At 38.0% G+C, this 18,808-nt stretch overlaps 2 protein-coding genes across 3 annotated transcripts in view; one reads left to right on the top strand and one right to left on the bottom strand.

Moving 5' to 3' along the window:
• The window catches only part of GTF2E2 (general transcription factor IIE subunit 2), a 97,484-nt gene that overhangs the window by 60,952 nt on the left and 17,724 nt on the right, over positions 1-18,808 (bottom strand). The gene's annotated exons all lie outside the window — the stretch shown is intronic.
• SMIM18 (small integral membrane protein 18) lies at positions 1,336-13,551 on the top strand. The gene is made up of 2 exons (XM_051965137.1): positions 1,336-2,094; positions 11,961-13,551. The coding sequence occupies exon 2, from the start codon at positions 11,984-11,986 to the stop codon at positions 12,317-12,319; it is 336 nt and encodes a 111-aa protein (XP_051821097.1). The 5' UTR covers positions 1,336-2,094; positions 11,961-11,983; the 3' UTR covers positions 12,320-13,551.

Here is an 18,808-nt window from a genome sequence, read left to right as displayed (position 1 = left end):
ACTGCAAAGAAGTGATGGACTACAGCAGTAGCATCAAACTCAAGCTGCAGGTGTAACAATGACTTAGAAAACCACAGACTAAAAATTATCTATATTGTAGTGTATTTTTACTTATTTTGGTAAACATGCCCCAATCACACTGTGTGAGTGATACCTCTGGACTTGGTGCAAAATGAGACATATATTTTTAGACATGGTCAGTAAGCTCAAGTATTTGGTTTAACAAAATTTATTAATTAAAAGGAGAAGATTGTTTGTGGAAAAAAAGAAGGAAAAAAGCATCAGTAAAACATCTAAAAATATTTAGGAGAAAGTAAAAAAGTTCAAAACAAACAGGTTAACAGCTAAAATCTTTTAAAATTCAATATACTTTTTTAAAAAAATACTTGTATGTAAAAAAAATTTGATTCTGATATTCAATCCTTTTTATTTGCTCTTTGCACACTTAAAATTTCATTCACACTTCAAAATTTAAAAAAAAGAAAATTAAATTTAAAAAATTTTTTGAAAGAAATCAAAGCAAGAAAAAGGCATCTGGAAGAAGAGAATGATCAATACTGCAAATGACTACTCAAAATTTAAGCAAGGCCTCCCCCTCCCAAAAAAAAAAAAATGATAATGACAAGGTCGTGGGATTTAACATTTAAGAGGGAAATAATCACCTCTGAGAACAGGCTTGATAAAATAAAAAGGGTTTAAAAAGTAAATGGAAAGAAGAAAAGGTTTGCACAGTGAGTTCCTCAAGGGTGGGGTTGCTACTTGCCTTTTTTGGTATCCCGAGAACATATACAGTGTCTGGAACATAGTAGGCACTTAACAAATGCTTGCAGACTAATGGACTGATTGACAAAATAGGAACCAGAATAATCTTACCATATTTTGGCAGACTAGAAATGTAGAAATGTTTTAATTACATAGTAGCCTAATGCTGGAATAATGCTTCCCTTCTGCCCTGCTCCATTCTGGAATCCTTTAGTAATACAACCTTCCAAATAAAAAGTTATTACAGAAAGGGGGTTCCTATCTGCTCTGCTCTCTCCCACTGGTTTTTCCCCTGTTATAAATAAAAATGCATTCCTAATTAAAGACTTCAGACCTTCAGCATTCATACAATTTTTTTTAAGACTAAAAAAAAAAAACCACAGGAAATAAATATTTGACAAAAATGAAAAATCTGGTAAAGAATCCTAAGAAGCTAATAAAAAAAACTGGTTGTAATCAATGACAACAAATTAATCTTTTCAACTAGCAAGAGAACTTTGGAAGTATAAAGAAGGAATACATCTTTTGTATTCCTGTCACTTAAAATCATGTTAGGTTTTATCTGCTCTTCTCTCAAAATGTAAATATTTTGGATTTTAGAGTTTCTTCTTTATTTCTTACATGATCCCATAGTCAAGACTGGTAGAGCTTTCCTTCAGACCCAGCCTACCATCAGCAACAAGCCCTTTCTCAAGCCCTCCAATATCCAGCAGCCAGCCCTGTTCCCAGGACTTCTCTCCCTTCTACAGAACAGACAGATCTCTGTGCCAAGCACCCAAATGAAATAAGCTTCATTTATTTATTCACATACCTGTAGACTCAGTCAGTTCTGTGTGCTTGTTTCCAGGCCTCTTACCAATACTGGCATCTTTCTTAGCCTGAGGGTTCCCCTAGTCTCAGGAGAAATCTGTTTTGCAGAGAAACTTATCTAATCATCAATTTAGTCCTTTATTTTTTTTTTCATTTTTCTATTATAAAGTAAAGCCAAGCTCAACATCCCAAAATGCAGGGAGGATCTGAGATTTTTGTTTGTTCTGATTTTAAGCAGCCAAAAACCACACCCCACACTCTTCAAGTTCAATGCAAAAAACAAACAAACAAACAAAAAACAGGGAGGGAAAAATTGGGATAAAACTGGGTACAGCAGACTATCATTTAAGTTTGTGAATGATTTCCTCTTGAGTGTGGTAAGGCTAAATGCAAATGAACAAGAAGGCAATTGTCAGCTGCATTATCATTTGACCAATAGGAGCCCAGCTCCATCTTGACTGTGCACCAGACTGCATTACCAACAGACCAGACCAACGCTCCATCAGCATCCGCCGAGAACAGGTAGGTTTTTATAATTTTTATCATGGAAGAATTAAGCACCAGATATATCTGAAAAACATTTTATTAAGAAACCGGGCAAAGCATTTTTCTCAATGTATATGTTTAAGCTCTGAATTTTCTTACCCTGAAAGAGAGGCTTTTATTCTGCAAATAAATACCAAAGGCTGTCTTGTCTAGCCCGAACTCCCTCTTATCCTCTGTGCCTTAATAGAAAATTGATGACCATGCTATTATATGGGAAATCTAATCCTCCCAGCCCCTGGTCAGTAAACTGAAATGCATCGGATACTTCCCAGCTGCTTACCAATTTCACCTTCTGCAAGATATTTCATTTCAGCAGCATTATCTGTCCTGACAAAGGATTTCCTTGAAAAAAAATCTAGACTAAGAGCAAGTATTGTTGAAAGATGATTTTTGATATGTACAAATTATATTATGCTGAAAAAAAAAGTAGACTACCTGTAGAAAATTTTTAAAAATAAAATAGGAAGATTCATATGAAAATACAATCTGTTTTTGATTATAATACAGACAAAAGAGCTAATAGGTATATTATGTTGTAACATAACACTTAAAAGCTTTTTCTGTTATTTAACTAAAATAATTTTGCTTCTAAATGTATAATCCAAGTCAAGTTATTTTTAAAGAAAGACCTTTAAGGTATATTTTTATGGGGGGAAAAGAGGAAGGGAACCAGTCAATCATTTTATATCCATCACATCATATGGGTGTAGGGCTATAAAATGACCATATGGAATAAAAAGAAAATTTCATTTAAAAATTAAAACATGTCTCACAAGTGTCAATGAAGGAAGGTCTAGTACCCTTCCCAGCATTACAGTAATGCTCAAGAATCAGAAGCCTCTGAATGATCAAGCAATCAATAAGGATTTATGAAGCACCTACTGTATGTCAAGCAGGGTGTGCTAAGGGTTGGGGAAAGAAAAAGGCAAAAACATAGTCCTTGTCCTTCAGGAACTCACTATCTAATGGGAGAGAGAATATGCCAATAAGCAGGTTCATATAAGAGACAGAGGAAATATGAAATAATCTCAGAAGGGGGTAGTAGCCAAAGAATGGTTGTCTGGATTTGAGGAAAGAAGGAAAAGTCTAGTGCAGAAGGTGATTAAGTGGAGTCAAAAAAAAAAAAAAAAAAAAAGAAAGAAAGAAAGAAAAGACAGAGAAAGGTAGGACCCGGAGATGAAGAAGAGAGTACTGTCTATCTGGGGAACTACAAGAGAAATAAACCACAAACTGGAGACAGAGGGCATGAGGCAGGAGTAACCAGGGGGCTATAGTGTCTCCTGAGCATAGAATACATGGAAGAGAATAAGGCAGAAGACTGGAAAGGAAAGAACCAGATTATGCAGGAATTTACAAACCATATATAAGATATTTGATATTTGGTCCTGGAGGTGATAGGGAGTCACTGGAATGGGGATGGGGGGCAGGAATAGGGGTTGATGGGGACTAGAGAGATAATAGTGTCAGAACTGAGTTTTAGGAAGATGGTGGCTGAGTGATGATAACTGAGAAAAGCTTTAATTCCATTTCATTGGAGCAAGAAAATCATCTTTGGTTAGCAGACATAACTTCAGGATAGCATTTAAAAAAATAAAACTAATGACCCAACCATTGTCTTGACCTCCCTTCCCCAATAAATCTACATTGTGGTCTAAATTAATACAAATATGTAATCCTATGAAATTATCTCATTCTTCCAATCCATACTGTATTATTTCCATGGGAGTGGAATTAATGTCAATATTTTACATAATTATAACTTTCTACAGTGTGGACTAGAATATTTGCAAATATCACAACAAATGGAACTTGGTTGTATTTCATTGCAAATTATTTGATAAAGGAAATTTTCGCTGTTACTTCTCCTTCCAAGGAACAAAAGTATTTATTCAGCTGCTTAGCAAATGACCTATTAATCAAGTAGCTGGATCTAGAAACCAGATCTCTCTTTTCAGGGGTTCAGTCCAGCAGCAGGGTTAAAATACCCAGCAACCACTCTTGCCAATCACAAAACAATCAGGGCACTGGATCCAAAAAAGTCCCAAATAAACAAGAAAACTTTCTCACCAAATATACAGGAAAGCTTATGAGAACAAAAGTGATTATAAATAAAACATCCAACATCAGGAAAAGATTAATTTGCCATCCAAAATCTTCCAAATTGCCAAATTGTACGTAAAAGATAGTAAATAAGCTTCTCCTGTGCCAAACTGATGAAATACGTAGTGATTCAGTTTAATCCAGACTCCAATTTTCCTTTCACAAAGACTATAGCACTGCCCACTTGATCAATTATTTTTCAAAGAGGCATCTCAGAACATAGCTTTTTTGTATGTGTGTGATGGAGGCAAAATATACTGGAAACTAAGAGACTGTCATTTAATAGGGAAATGGCTGAATCAACTGGGACACGGGGAATACCACTGTACTAGAAGAAATGACAAATGAAATGAGTTAAGAGAAATCTGGAAGATTTCTAAGGACAGATACAGAGGGAAGCAACTAGAACCAGAACAATTTCTTCTGTAACATCAGCAACACTGACAATTCTGGTAAAATGAAGAACTTTCATTCATACCCCTATCAAACATGATCCAAGGAAGACCCATGAAGAAGAGAGGAAGAGATTTGCCCATTTCCCGCCAGAGAAGTGCTGGCCACACAAAGAATGAGATATAAATTTTTTTGCTATGGCCAATATAGGGACTTGTTTTGCTTGGCCTATACTTTTAATGTTATGAGGCTTCTTTTCCCCAGAATGGAAAGAGAAATGGGGAAAAAATAAATACCTGGTAATTGAAAAATTAAAATAAGAAATTTAAAGCAGCATCCTTAAATGTAAAGGAAAATTCAGCCCAACTGGTTTCCATCCAAAAGCCTGTCTAGACCAGTCAGTGTATAATGACCCTGCCCTCCCTATGGAAATATTCTATCAGGGAATTTTTAAACACTAGAAAGATTAAAAGGAAATGGAGGAAAATTATAACAGCAGCTATGCCCACCCTACTCCCCAGATCAAAAAGGAGACTAGAAAGAAAGGCTTCTGAAGAATTGTTTGCCTCAAAAAAAATTAAAGATTTCTTTTTATATAAATTTTAACTGTATCACATTCAAATTTTAATTTGAGAGATGAAAATGAAAAAATCCTAATTATATGGTTTTATTTTGCCTCACAGATTTTACCTCATTGCATGAGGTAAAATTAAGTATTTTAAAATATTAAGTTATCACTAATCATTAAAAATAATGATTCTGCAAAACTTATCTTTCTTTGTATAATTTTCTAAGTATAAAAAAAAATTTCTAAGTATAAAAGAAATAAAACTTGCATGTATAACATGCAAGTTGAGATTCTTTAAAATATCTTTTTAACATTATTCCTGGAAGTTATTCTTTCAGTCCAACTTGTAAGAAAGTAATATGAAATTAAATCAAACTACTAACTAACCCCCATCTCCTTTCTACTAAGTACCACATGTGTTTCAGGGTAAAAGGGCAAAGTGTGTTCCAACCACAAAAAATGTCTAATACAATGCATTTCATAGTAATTTAAACTCCACAAAAATGTTTAAGAACATGAAAAATCCTTCCAGAAAATCTTTCCAGCCTCACCACAATTTAACATAGGACATTGCTTAAGCATTACTTCAGATGGAAGAATACAGTCAAGTACTCCCTATCTGGGGCTACAGGGAAGGGAAGAGAGATTATAGATATGGTTTAAATTACAACTAAGCTTGTGTATTAGGACCCATGCCCATGCCTGCCCACCCACCTACCCAAAGCATCTCAAGCAGATTCAAGCTGTGTCCTAGGATTTTGGGGACACACTGTATATAAGATATGTTAGATATATGTTATGTACATATGGTCTAATATACATACATGTCTGAAAATACTCTACGGACCAGACTTCATCCCTCTTCCTCCCCCCCAAAAAAATCTGATACAGAAAACATAAATGTGTCTTCTGATCAAGGTTCTTTTCTTAATGTATGACTATTTTATTTTCCTTTCAAAAAGATTTCATTTTAAAATGCCAAAAGCCAAGAATGAGTATCAGTGCTTTTCCAGACAAACCTTTGCAAAGTCTCTGCTTATTTCCTCTCCCAACAGGAATACCTGACACTCCCACAGGTACACAGGTGGGGCTGCCCCTCCCAGAAACCAAAGCCATCCTCAAAAACTCTTCCAAAGGGGTCAACAAAATTCACTGTTCTATTCATCATGCCTCTGTCCTAAGTAGCCTAATCTCAATTCTCAAGGCATAAGGCCAAAATGAATATAAATACAAAATAATTGGACATTAAAAAGGATACAGAGACAAGATATTCATCAAGTCTTTTTTGAAAGAAAAATATAAGTTTCTTTTTTTCTCTCTGAGGTGGATAGGGAGAAGAGTTATTTCACCAGCTCTGACAGACTGACAAGTCTTCCTTTCTGCAACTTCAGGCTGCAATGAGCGGCCCAATGGCTTACATAGGGTCCCACAGATAGGATGAAGGGTCAGAGTTTAGATACCGAAATCCAGTTTTTTTTTTTTTTCTATTCAATAATCAGGCTTCCATTATCCTAAAAATACCCACATAACAAATAGATATCCAAGCAACCCATGGCCCACTTACCTCAAACAGCATTTGATGTGATAAAATTCCAATATAATAAACTCAATTACCAGCATTAATGGAGGGGAACAAAAATATAAATGGCTCAAAATGGTTGTCCAAAAGTCAATTCCTATTTGGCTCAGAGTGTGTTTTTGTACTTCACAGAGCTACCCTCTATGGGCACTCAATAACTGTTAACTTCATTGAAGCCTGAAGTTTTAATTTGATACAGAGAGCAATTGGGGCCCCTGACTGGAGGGTTGGGAAAATGCAGAGAAAGAAGCAAGTGCCAGGAGTCAGCAGGCTAAGTGGCCATTCCTGGGGTATCTGTGACTCATTGACATGGGAATCATCAAGTAGCCATTAGTATGTGTCAATGACATGGGTTCCCCAAACTGAAGGGGAAAGCCCTTAATATAGCTCATACTTTTTTTTGATTCATTTCTCAACTGTAATCTTTCAAACGAACCCAGTTTTTCTAATCTTACTTTCAAAAAGGAAATTATACAGTCCAAAAGAGTCTTTTTAATATTTAGTAATATATTAAAAACATAGTTTTCCATCACCTCCATCCATCACTGTGGTACCTCTCCTTTGGCTCCATCTGCCTGGATTGTAGAGACATTAATGTGACACTGGGCAGATCATTTCTCTCACCTCAATTTCCCCTCTGTCAAGAGGGGAATGATAAGAACGCTAATAATCCCAGAAATTACAATTCATTAAGATAGGCAGAGAAAGCGGCTTTTGGATTCATTTGGGATCTCAATAATTTCCCCTCAATTTCCTCCAGAACCCAGAATCTCATGTCTTCGGTTTTAGAGGTACACAATCTTGAAGAATCAACAGGAAAGAGAGATGCACAGACTTGGGGGGGAATTCTGCGAAGCTTCATATACAAGACAGATCTAGGCAAAATTAAAGATCAGTAGCCGTCTCTTCCCTGACACAATTCTTCCCACCAACCTCTCTGTATCACCTCCAGTCTTTCCTTCTGTGGCTCTACAAAACTCTGTTCTGAATATCCATGGAGACCACTTGCCTGTTGGCCAAGGGCAGCTTGATCTAGCCCAACTAGCACCCCAAAGTCAGCCCAGATGCCCAAACTGCCAAGGCCTAAGGCCTATTTATTCCCAGTCCCTCAGTTTTGTCAGAGAATCCTACTTCTCTTCTTTGGGATTTTCCTCTGCTGTGCTACACAAGCCTTTAACTGCCATCTGCATCTCTTCATATATTAGTCCCTTCCTTTCCATATTCACCACTCTGGATTATCACCTAGCCTTCTGTCTACATAGTCCCTATACTTCAGACTCTGCCCCCTGCAATACATTGTTCCTACATGAGCCAAATTCATTTCTCTAAGAAATAATTCTAAGTACACTGCTCCACTCCTTGAAGAAGCTGTAATTTCCCACTCCCAACCAAGATCATTAGTTCTGTGCTTAGAAGCCTTTCCACAGCCAGCTTCACCCCAGCTTCTCTTTCTCTTAGTGCCCATTGTAGCCAAATTGACTAAAAGATGTCTTTTCCAGCTCCTTGGGGATATCTCCGCCACTATACTTTTATACAACAGCCCCTGCCCCCAAGAGGGGCACATGCTCCCTCCACAATCTGATTGCTGTAAGTCCTTCTCTTCCTTTAGTATCTGCCAAAGCATCTCCAAGAAGCCTTCCCTGACACCTCAAAGTGGCCTCTTCTCAAATGCCCTCAGAGAACTGGGTCAGGATTTCCTCTTTGCCCTTGTCAAATTCTGCTGTGTATTCATTTGTACACATACCATATTCCCTATTAAGATCCTTGAGGAGCTATATCATATTTCTATGCCAAGTGATTAGAACAGTATGGTGTAAATACATTAAAAAGGATAAATTAAGCAAAAGGCCTGAATTATAACCTATACATTACCCAAAAAAGAAATTTGCATTTTAAAAGTATAAGAAATAAAGTTTCACAGAATGATGTTCTTACAATGGATCTGAGGCAAGCAGTGCAAACGTAATGGGAGTGAGGGTAGGCAGATGGGAGGGGGGGAGCACTTATTAAGGTCCTTCTATGTGCCAGACAATGTTCTAAGTATTGGGGATACAAATATGCAAGTAGGAATGTACCTGATCTGAAAGTGTTTATATTCTAACAAGGAAAGACAGCATGTAAAGGGATTGAGGAAGGAGGTGGTGAGGATGAGGGCACTGTTTAGAAATAACTAGGCCTGGTTTCCAGGTAAGCTAAGGCCAAAACTTTCCTGACAAAGTTCAGCATCTGAGGGCAGAGTTCAGGATCCAGGAGGAGGAGATTGACTGTAATACAATTACAGGGCTTAGAATGACCAGGAAGGGAACTCCTTTTTTTGAGTTTTCAGTCAATCAATCAACAAACAATAATGAAACACCTACTATGTATCAGGCTCAGTACTAAGTGGTGGAAATACATATATATACACTTTCTTTTCTTTTTTACCTTATTTTAAATTTTTTTTATTGAGGCAATTGGGATTAAATGACTTGCCCAGGGTCACACAGCTAGGGAGTGTTAAGCGTCTGGGGCCACATTTGAACTCAGGTCTTCCTGACTTCAAGGCTGGTGCTCTATTCACTGCACCACCTAGCTCACTCTCTCGCATGCTCTCTCATATATATATGCATGAGATATGGGAGAAATTAGAGGCAGTCTCAGAAGAAAAACCCTAGAATTAAGGAGAATTAGAAAGATTTCCTATAGAAAGTGGTGTTTTAGCTGAGATTTGAAGGCAGCCTGGGAAGCTAAAAGGTAGAGATGAAGAGCTTGAGCACTTCAACCTTGGGGGAGCCACCAGTGAAAAGATACAGTGGTGAGAGATGGTGCTATTCATTATGAAAAGAATGGCAGGAGGACAATGTCACTGGAATACAGAATTTGTAATAAAGCATAATATGGTAGGTATAAGGGCTTAATTCAAAGGCTTCTTCTTGTTTTTCAGTGATGTCTGACTTTACATAACTCCATGGACCATGTCACACCAGGAACTTCTATCCTCCACTATCTCCTGAAGTCTATACAGGTTCTATTGTTTCCATGACACTTTTCTATCCATGTCATCCTCTGCCATCTCCTTCTCTTTCTGTCTTTGATCTTTCCCAACATCAGGGTCCTTTTCAATGAGTCCTGTCTTCTCATTATATAGTCAAAATACTTAAGCTTCAGCTTCAGTATTTGTTCTTTTAGTGAAAGTGAACTCCAGCCTGAATTAATTTCTTTTAAGAATTTAGAATTAAGAACCCAAGGTATCTTCCAAAGTCTTCTCCATAATCACCATTCAAAAATATTGCTGCTGCAGTGCTCATCCTTTCTTTTATAATCCAACTTTCACATTGCTGGAAAAACCATAGCTTTCTTGGCAAGATAATGTCTCTGGATGCTAAACACAAGACTTTCTATTTGATCCTAAAAGCAATATAGTGGGGGGAGTGGGGAAACAGTGTCAGAAGAGAGAAGGGGACACATTCAAGGAAGAATCACTAGGACTTGGCAACAGATTGGATACAGGAAGCAAAAGGGGATAAGAGTAGGTTGCAAGCCCCAGGGACTGGAAAGATGGTGGTGTCCTCAACACCAAAAAAGGAGTTTGGCAGTGGGGAAGAGTTTGGAGAAGGAAAGATAATAATGAGTTCTGTTTTGGACATGTGGAATTTAGGATGTGTACAGGACATCTGATTTGAGATCTCTAATTGATAGAGATGCAAAACTGGAGGTCAAGGGAAAGTTAAGATTGGACAAAGAGCTCTGAGATTCATCAGCATAGAGATTAGTATTGAACCCATGAAATCTGATGAGATTACCAAGTTAGATAATACAAACTACATTCAGTTAAGAGGCAGGAACTGGCAAAAAAATCTACCAAAAAAAAAAAAAAAAAACCGAAGAGCCAACAAAAAAGTGGGAGAAAATCAGGAGAAAGCAGTGTCACAGCACAAGCATCATATTAACAGGGGAAATCTATTACTGACCCCCTTACAAGGAAATTAAGCAAAAACAAAAAGTTTGCTTTCAGTTTACATGTCAGAGGTGGATCCCAAATCATCACTTAATTTTGAAAAAAAGGAGAAAGCAAGCTTAATATGGAGAAAAAGTAATTTATTAAGTAAGGGAGTTTTACTTCACCACAAGGCAGAGGTAAATTTGGTTTACTTAAGTCCCCAACACTCCAACAACCTGGGTATTCTGGCTTGCAGGTCACTTTGCAATTCTGTCCTCCTATCCACCGTACCTGACCTAAATTATTCTGCCTTTGTGTATTGGGAAAGTTAAATTTTGACGTTATCTTGGAAATTGTATGTCTAGGCCATGAGTTTCCATAATTTCAAATCTGCCTCCTTACTTTCCCTGCCAAAGGCCTCAGAAGACATTGTCCAGATGTTCCAAGAAGGAGGCTGCACACAATAGGGAGTCCCTTAATTCTTTTAGACACTAGATATCATGTTTGTACTCTGGAACAGAAATGTAATAAATGAAACAAATGAGACCTCTGGGGACCTAAGTTTGTATCTTTTGAAAAGTGCTTCCCCAGATTTTTCTAAGCACCATGATCAACTAACCTACACACTGGCAACAGAATTCAGTTCACTGATGACTACAGTAAACAACCACCACAGATGTAGTTGTCCTTGCTGAAGGCCATCGTTGCTCCTGGTCTATTATGCCCTCTCAATTACTGTCCTCCTGACCCAGATCCTCTGACCCAGTAGTGTTGGATACAGAGAAAGCCAGCGTCCCAGAGGCACATCACATAAAAGAGGTAACCAGTGACAGGAAAGCCAAGCAGGAAGGGGTAAAGGGATCCTCACTAGGTTTTTTCCAAAGGCACAATGTTTTTAAAATGACAAATTGTCTTATAGGTCAGTTCCTTCAACATTATTCATTAATAATTCATCTGCCTTTTCTTTAACAATTAAATTCTGCATGTAACTACCACAATTGCATCTATCAGGAGTATGTACATGCACGTGTGTGTGTGTGTGTGTGTGTGTGTGTGTGTGTGTGTGTTAGTCTGGCTGCTAATTAAAGTTCACTAGAAATCAAAGAAAGTGGTTTACAGTCTATATTAGTAAAAAGTTACTGAAGGATACCATTGATGGGAGTTGTATGCACGATACCTATTTTCCAAGGATTTTTGGTGACATCCATATTCCACCTATAAATTTGCATCACATATAAGTTAGTTTAACACATTTCTTTTTCCCTTTTTTAAAATCTTTATAGCCTCTTTTGGACCAGTCACAAGCATGGATTCACTAAGCATGGCAACTTTAAACATCACTCTCTGGAATGAGACCACTAGTACCACTAGTCCACCTACTACCACATCAGCCTACCAGTACATTGGCTTCCAAGTCCAAAAGGTTTACCCTTTTCATGATAACTGGAACACAGCCTGTTTTATCATTATGCTATTATTTATATTTACGGTCGTCTCTCTGATGCTCCTGGCCTTCATTTATGAGGTGCTTGATTGCTGCTGCTGTGCCAAAGACAAAACTCTAAGCGACTTGGAAAGTGAGCCAAGCCCTCTGCGAACCATGATGGACAACATCAGAAGGCGGGACACTGAAGTGGTTTAGTGCCCAGGGAGGAATGCCAGAAAGATCCAAGACAAAACACCGGCACAAAGCTTCTCGCCTTTACTAAGGGAGAAAGACAAAGGGGTCCTGAGGTTCTGATCCACACCGGGGGGAGAGCAATATCCATCCCAGCCAAGCACGATGGAGAGTTCAAGGGGTTATCAGAGTTCTACAATATCAAGTTTTCTGTTATCCTTTTGTAAGAAAATACTGTAGTACAAGTTAAATTTTCTGAGTGGGATTCACTGTATGTATCCATAGTAAAATCCTTATAAATACAGTTTTGAAAATTCAAAATGGGTTTTGTCATGGTATCCCCCAAATTCCCATTTTATTGACAGTAAAATTTACCGAGGATCAGAAAACACAAGAGATTTTGCCCAAGATCAGACACAGGCCTTCAGGTTTTCAGTAGTGGATGCAGGATCTGAATCCATACCACCCAAAGCTAAAGTTCTTGGTGTTTCCATTCCCTGTAATTCAGAATCTCTATGATCTACTACTAAGCAATATTAAGAACCAGAAAATACATGGACACAGTATAAGTGACATCCTGATATACATAATACTAACTTGTATTCTAATATTTCACAGCATAATAGAACTAAGTACTGTTCTCTTTTACATGTTCTTCATCAATTAAAGAACGCATCCAAGTGCTCACCTGCAATCAAAATTAAATAAATCCCACTAATATCAATCTCACATTGCCTGTTCTTTCTTAAAAAAAAAAAAAAATCAACATTTTTAAATTTTCTAAATTATTATTTTCAAAACTCCAACACCTTGAGAGAGAACAGACACAAGAAGTGCAACATTACTGAATATCTCTTGAACCAATTAGTAATGAATAGCTAGCCAGAAAAGAGAGGAAAAAAATGTATTCCCTTCCCTTTGATTCAGAAGCATACTGCATCAGACTCAGCTGATGGTTAATTTTGCCCCAATGCCTCACCCTCATTTTTTTGGTTTTACTTTTTAAACTAATCAAAGTTCTCTGGGTAGAAAAAGATTTGAAAATGAAGGCAGTATTTAAAAATATGTAAAATTTAAAAATAGTAATAAATAAAATACTGGTCACCAAGATTTCCCCAAGGACCTCATCTTATTCTGCAGAAATACAAAATAAGATCAAAAGTATGTATTAAATACAATTACAAACAGAATAATGCTACCAAGAAAACACAAGAGAGGGAGAATCTTTTAATGGATTAAAAAGCCCCAAACAAGTCCTGTATGTTAACAAATTTCAAAATGTAATGAAACTAATTCAAAGAGCTATACTTGCTTTTATTTCTTTGTAAATAAAGAAGTATTTAATTTTTTAGTGCCACTGCAGCAAAAACTATTTATGCTGAAATGTCCTTCCATATTAATTTTTCCTTTTTGTCTTTCAAATACACAGCATTTCTTTGTTGTTAAGGGCCATCTGTGAACACTTTGTGATTTTAACAAAATTAACCCTACAAAAAGGCTGTAGAAAACAACAAAAGGACACTGGCTTTGCCAAGTACAAGGATGAGAATAGCCCATCCAAATCTGCTGCTAGTCTCTCTTGTGCATGTGTGACGTGACATCACATGATCAGCTGGCAGATTCTGAGCTCCAGTGGCCACTTAAGTAAGGTTCCCCAGCTCAGCTCAAAGCATCAGAAACACAACCCCAAAATGAAGCAAACAAGTCAAACATGTCATGTTCCATTATTTTCCAATTCTCTCCAATGGTCAAAGGAGTGAACAGAATGAATCAGTTCCAGCAAACAGAATATAAGCCATCAGAGTTCCAGGAAAAAGGATGTGAACTGAACAAAGGAAGGATCCAACACTTAGATCATGGAAACTAGATTAATGTGTAATTGAGAACTACAACTGAGCACATGGCAATTCAAATACAATAACTGCTAAGCAAAATCCCCAAAGACCCAAAATAGGAAATAGTGACATATAGGCCATATTCCCTCTCACCTTACATCTCCCTTTTGTAATGGGCTGAAACGGAGCAGATGCACTGAAGTTCAGACAAACAAGCACTTAAGGCTAATTACCAATTGGACAATTAGCATTTGCTTGGAAAATGGCCGCCCTACCATTCTGTGCAGGCTCAATCTGTTGGTATATAGGGAGAGGAGGAGGGGGGAGAAGAATGAGTGAGGTGACTCCGATAAAGGAAAGAGGAGATTCCTGCATCCACTCTCTCTCCTCTCACTTTACCAAATAATAAAAATCAAAGACTTTTGCTGATCCTGACTATGGCTGATTTTAAAGTATCCAGGGTGCTAATGTGGTCTTCACACCTTTCTATTTCCTTTCTGCTGAGGCCTAAAAAGATCTACATTTTAATACTGTGAGGGAGGAATTGTCTCCTTTTGCATCAATAAATCAACAACTCTGGAATCTCATCAACATGGTGTTTCCTCCATCAACCAGATGACAATTCATTCTTTCAAGAACTGATTCTTCAATGCACTCTTCTATAAAGCCTCCAGAGACCCAAGCCAGCTATTGGCCTTCATTTCTAGGTCACAGAATCAAACCTTAATGCTGACACACACCCTTTTTACTTTGGGGGTGTCAGTACAGCACTTGTACCTGTGTCTATGTTATCCCAGCTTTGCAATAATTTAAAGAAGAAACCAACCCTTTGATCCAAAAGATAGGAAAATGAAGACTCAAAAGAGCCAAGGGATTTGTCCCACATCACCTAGGTAGGAGATAAATAGGTAGTCTTCTTACTAATACCTCAAATCTTCTCTTCTATAATGACAGCCCTTGGCCTCCTTGCTGAGGTCATACCATTTGAGATGAGCTCCATCTTCCATGCCTACCAGGCCTCCCTCCCCTGCTTGCCTGTGGGGTGCTATGCAGCTTTGCAAATCCTGAATCACAACAGCCTTCAAGACAGATGTCACAGTAAGCTGCCCCCAAGGGCATTCAGGATGAAAAGTGGGGTCTTCACCTAAAAGAGCACTGGGATGCAGTTTAAATACTCCACAAGCTTGCAAATCAATCTAGCCAGCCTGTCTGGGGCTAGTTCCACTGCCCACCTGTGGTGGCAGGCCCAAACATGTTCAAATCCACCAAATCAATGAGCTGGCTATTCAAGGAGAATTATGACTTCGTCTTTCTTCTCATCCATTAACAATGTCTATCTCTGCATAATGAAGGCTGTATAAGTGTAGAGTTCAATGCAGAGGCAGTACATAAGCATCCTGCCACACTCCATAACCAGATTAAAATATAATTGGGAAACATTTTTTTAAATAATGTTAATATGTGGTTTAGTGGTCCTATTGCCAAACCATTGGCTTACAGAATATACATAATACTTATCTACTTGTGCCTAAGCATTGTCTGTATTGTCCCAGAGGCACAAGTCACATATACCTCAGATAAAAAAATACCACATCAGGTGTTAGAGCTGCATACAGTAGGCCAAATATATATGCTCACCACAGGTGAACATACAGCATTACGTCAGAGTTAGTATTCCACTAGTGGGCACCACATGGATTCCCATGCAATCTCCTTTAGTAGAACTTCTGATCATAGTAATACTTTAGTTCTGATCAATGTGATCACTTTTTGTATCTCGAGCCTCCATACTTTGTATATGTGAGTCAATAATTCTGAAGCCTAAAGCCTACAATCCTAATTCTAGACCTATGGATGAAAAAGACTATTCTCCAATGTCTGCTCTCTTGGCCCATCCCCACTTCCAAGAGGAATATTGAGTAATCAAGGCATGACTTTTACACTGAATCCCTAAACTATCTCAGTGCCAGCTAGAGCCAGGACCATGGTCTTTGGAGGCCCAGTCAAGTTACTTTTTCATGTCATGGTCTCTCTCAGGTACACTCTGCTCTAAGACAGCATTCTCATTCATACCTTTCCCCTTGAGTACCCTAGTCATGGAGAGCACTGCATGACCTGTAAAACTCTACAAATTTTGAATGGCCTCCAGCAGGAAAAGTCCCTTGGGACCAACCAGTGGGGACAAACTTGGAATTAGGAAACCCAGTCTCAGACACAGTCTCAGACACTGATCCTGTACACAAGCTTCAGTTTCCTTATTTTCACACTAAGGATAACAATAGTATCTACTTTTATAGGGTCAAATGAAAAGGTAGATAATGGAATTCATAAAACCTAAAGCTCACAACATGAGTTACTATGGGTATAAAAAGGTCTCCAAAACAGTCTTAAGACACAGTCTCATGCACACAGCAAGTAATAACTGATAAATACACAAGCAACTAAATTCAAAACTTCTGATGGGTAAAATTAAACAATTAATCAACAAGCATTCATTAAGACACTACTAAGTGCCAGGTATCATCCTCAAGAAACACACATTCTACTAGGACAGATAATGTGTGTGTACGTGCATGTGTGTGAAGACTGGGGAAAATGAATGCACACATCTACACATGTAAATAAAGAATAGGAAAAGAAATATCAGGTAGTTGACAGAGGAAAAAGACCAAACCAAAAACATTCCAGGTTCGTCCTATAACCCGATGTTTCTAAATCTGCATGGAGAAAACCTCTGTTAAACTGACTTGGTTTTTTGTTTTTTGTTCTTTTAAACAATGGTGATACTGAGTTCTGGGGATGCAAAGAAAGGTAAACACATGATCTCCTCCCTGAAAGGGCACACAGTCTAATAGAGATATGACATTCCAACAGCCACATATATCCTGAATAGCAGGGACCTGAATAGCAGGGAGGAGGGAAAAGCCTCCTGCAGAAGACCAGAGTTGAGATGAGTGTTAAAGGAAGCCAAGAAAGCCAAAAGATGAGATGGCAGGAATGGGAAACAGCCCCTGAAAAGGCCCAGAACCTAGAGGAAGGACAAGAGACAGCAGGAGCAGAAAACTAACCAATCTGGCAGCCCAGAATGCTTTCATTTAAATCTAAGTAAAAGATCCTTAGATGCAGGCTCCCACTGCTATCTCCAGGCACTGAATCTTCAGGGTATTTACAAAGCACTCTAGGTCAATTATCTTCATTTTTGGTTTTTATTTTACCCATGTGACCTTGGCCCCCAAAACATGAAACAGAGCTTTGAGCTTAAGATATCTCAAGCCAAAAGAAAACAACAATAAAAAAACAATAGATCTGAAATCAATACACTGATCTCTTACCAGGCATTGGGTCAGATCTGGAAAGTTTCACTACTGAGTCACCTCTATAGTTCTTTTGTACCCTCAGCTGGCCCAGCCTGGGAACTAGTGAATTCACATTCACGTTCTAACAGGGTAAGGCTAGCAACAACCCTCAAATGATACTGCTTCAAGATAGAAATCCACTGGAGAGAACTGGAGAGCACACAATTAGGTACCAATTATATGGATACATTAATAAATATCACCAGGATAGAAAAGAAAAACAAATCTCAATTCCAGATTCAACTTCATAAAATGTGACCAAAAAAAAAAAAAAAAAAAGAGTAAAAGTCTTGTATAGACTCCCTCCCCCCAAGACAATTTTTGTTATCTTCACTGTCCATCTGAATTTGCTTTCCCAGAAGTTTTTGCCAATTTCTGTATTTCTTTTAAAAGGTAGAAACAAACCCAATTAAATGATCTAACCCTCAAAGGAGTGTTATGAAACTTAATAAGTCAATGTTTATAGAACACTTTAGTAATGAAGAGTTATTCTGAGAAACTGTATATCTAAAAACAGCAATTTGTAACACTTTCACTCCTAGTGAGAACCAAAGTTTGGATACACATTGAACCTTGCATCAATGTTTTTTATCTTTGTTGTGGGTTGGGGTTTTCTTTGGGGGGAGAAGGACACCACACTATTGGGGCAAAACTCTTTAGAAACCTTCCCTACTCTACTCTCTTGAAAGGGATTGCCAGACTGCCTGATCAGCTTTACTTAGGCTGAATCCTCCTCGACAGCATTGAAAAACAGAGGAGATGTATCACTGTAAAGTCATTTAAGATTATAAACTGGAAATGGGACAATTTCTCCAGTGGCTGGGCTTTGTGTATTTAGTCACATTAGCGAGGCCAATCTACCTGTTTATTTAAAAGGATATTGTTAGCTCAGAGCCCAGATTAAAAATTAAATGTAAGCAGACTCTGTGGAGTTTGAAAATTAGTGTTGGATTTTATTTAAAACTTATAGTGAATTTGGCAGTTTTTAAGAAACCAAGGAGAATTTAAGCATAACACACTCTGGCCTTCCAGAGGGAGTGCTAAGCCCAGAGCCTACATCATGAACTGGCTCATATGGCTGGTTGCTGGGTCAGCCCTCACTTTCTGCCCTTTACTTCTGCACAATGTCCCATCTGCAGGCTCATGTTCCAGAAAGGAGCTAAAGAGCCCTTCTATTTTGTTCCACTGTGATGGAGCCACTTTAGAGCCTTTCCACCCTTAGGCTTCATTGTACTGTTTCAATCTCAAATCCTATTTTTGTTGGGGACAGCTTGAAGCTCCTCCACTCATTACTGCTTAACCAAAGATAAGAAGGGAAAGGG

The sequence above is a fragment of the Antechinus flavipes genome, chromosome 6, assembly GCF_016432865.1.
Source record: "Antechinus flavipes isolate AdamAnt ecotype Samford, QLD, Australia chromosome 6, AdamAnt_v2, whole genome shotgun sequence".
In the NCBI taxonomy this organism is placed as follows: domain Eukaryota; kingdom Metazoa; phylum Chordata; class Mammalia; order Dasyuromorphia; family Dasyuridae; genus Antechinus; species Antechinus flavipes.
This window is presented reverse-complemented; position numbering and strand designations above follow the sequence as displayed.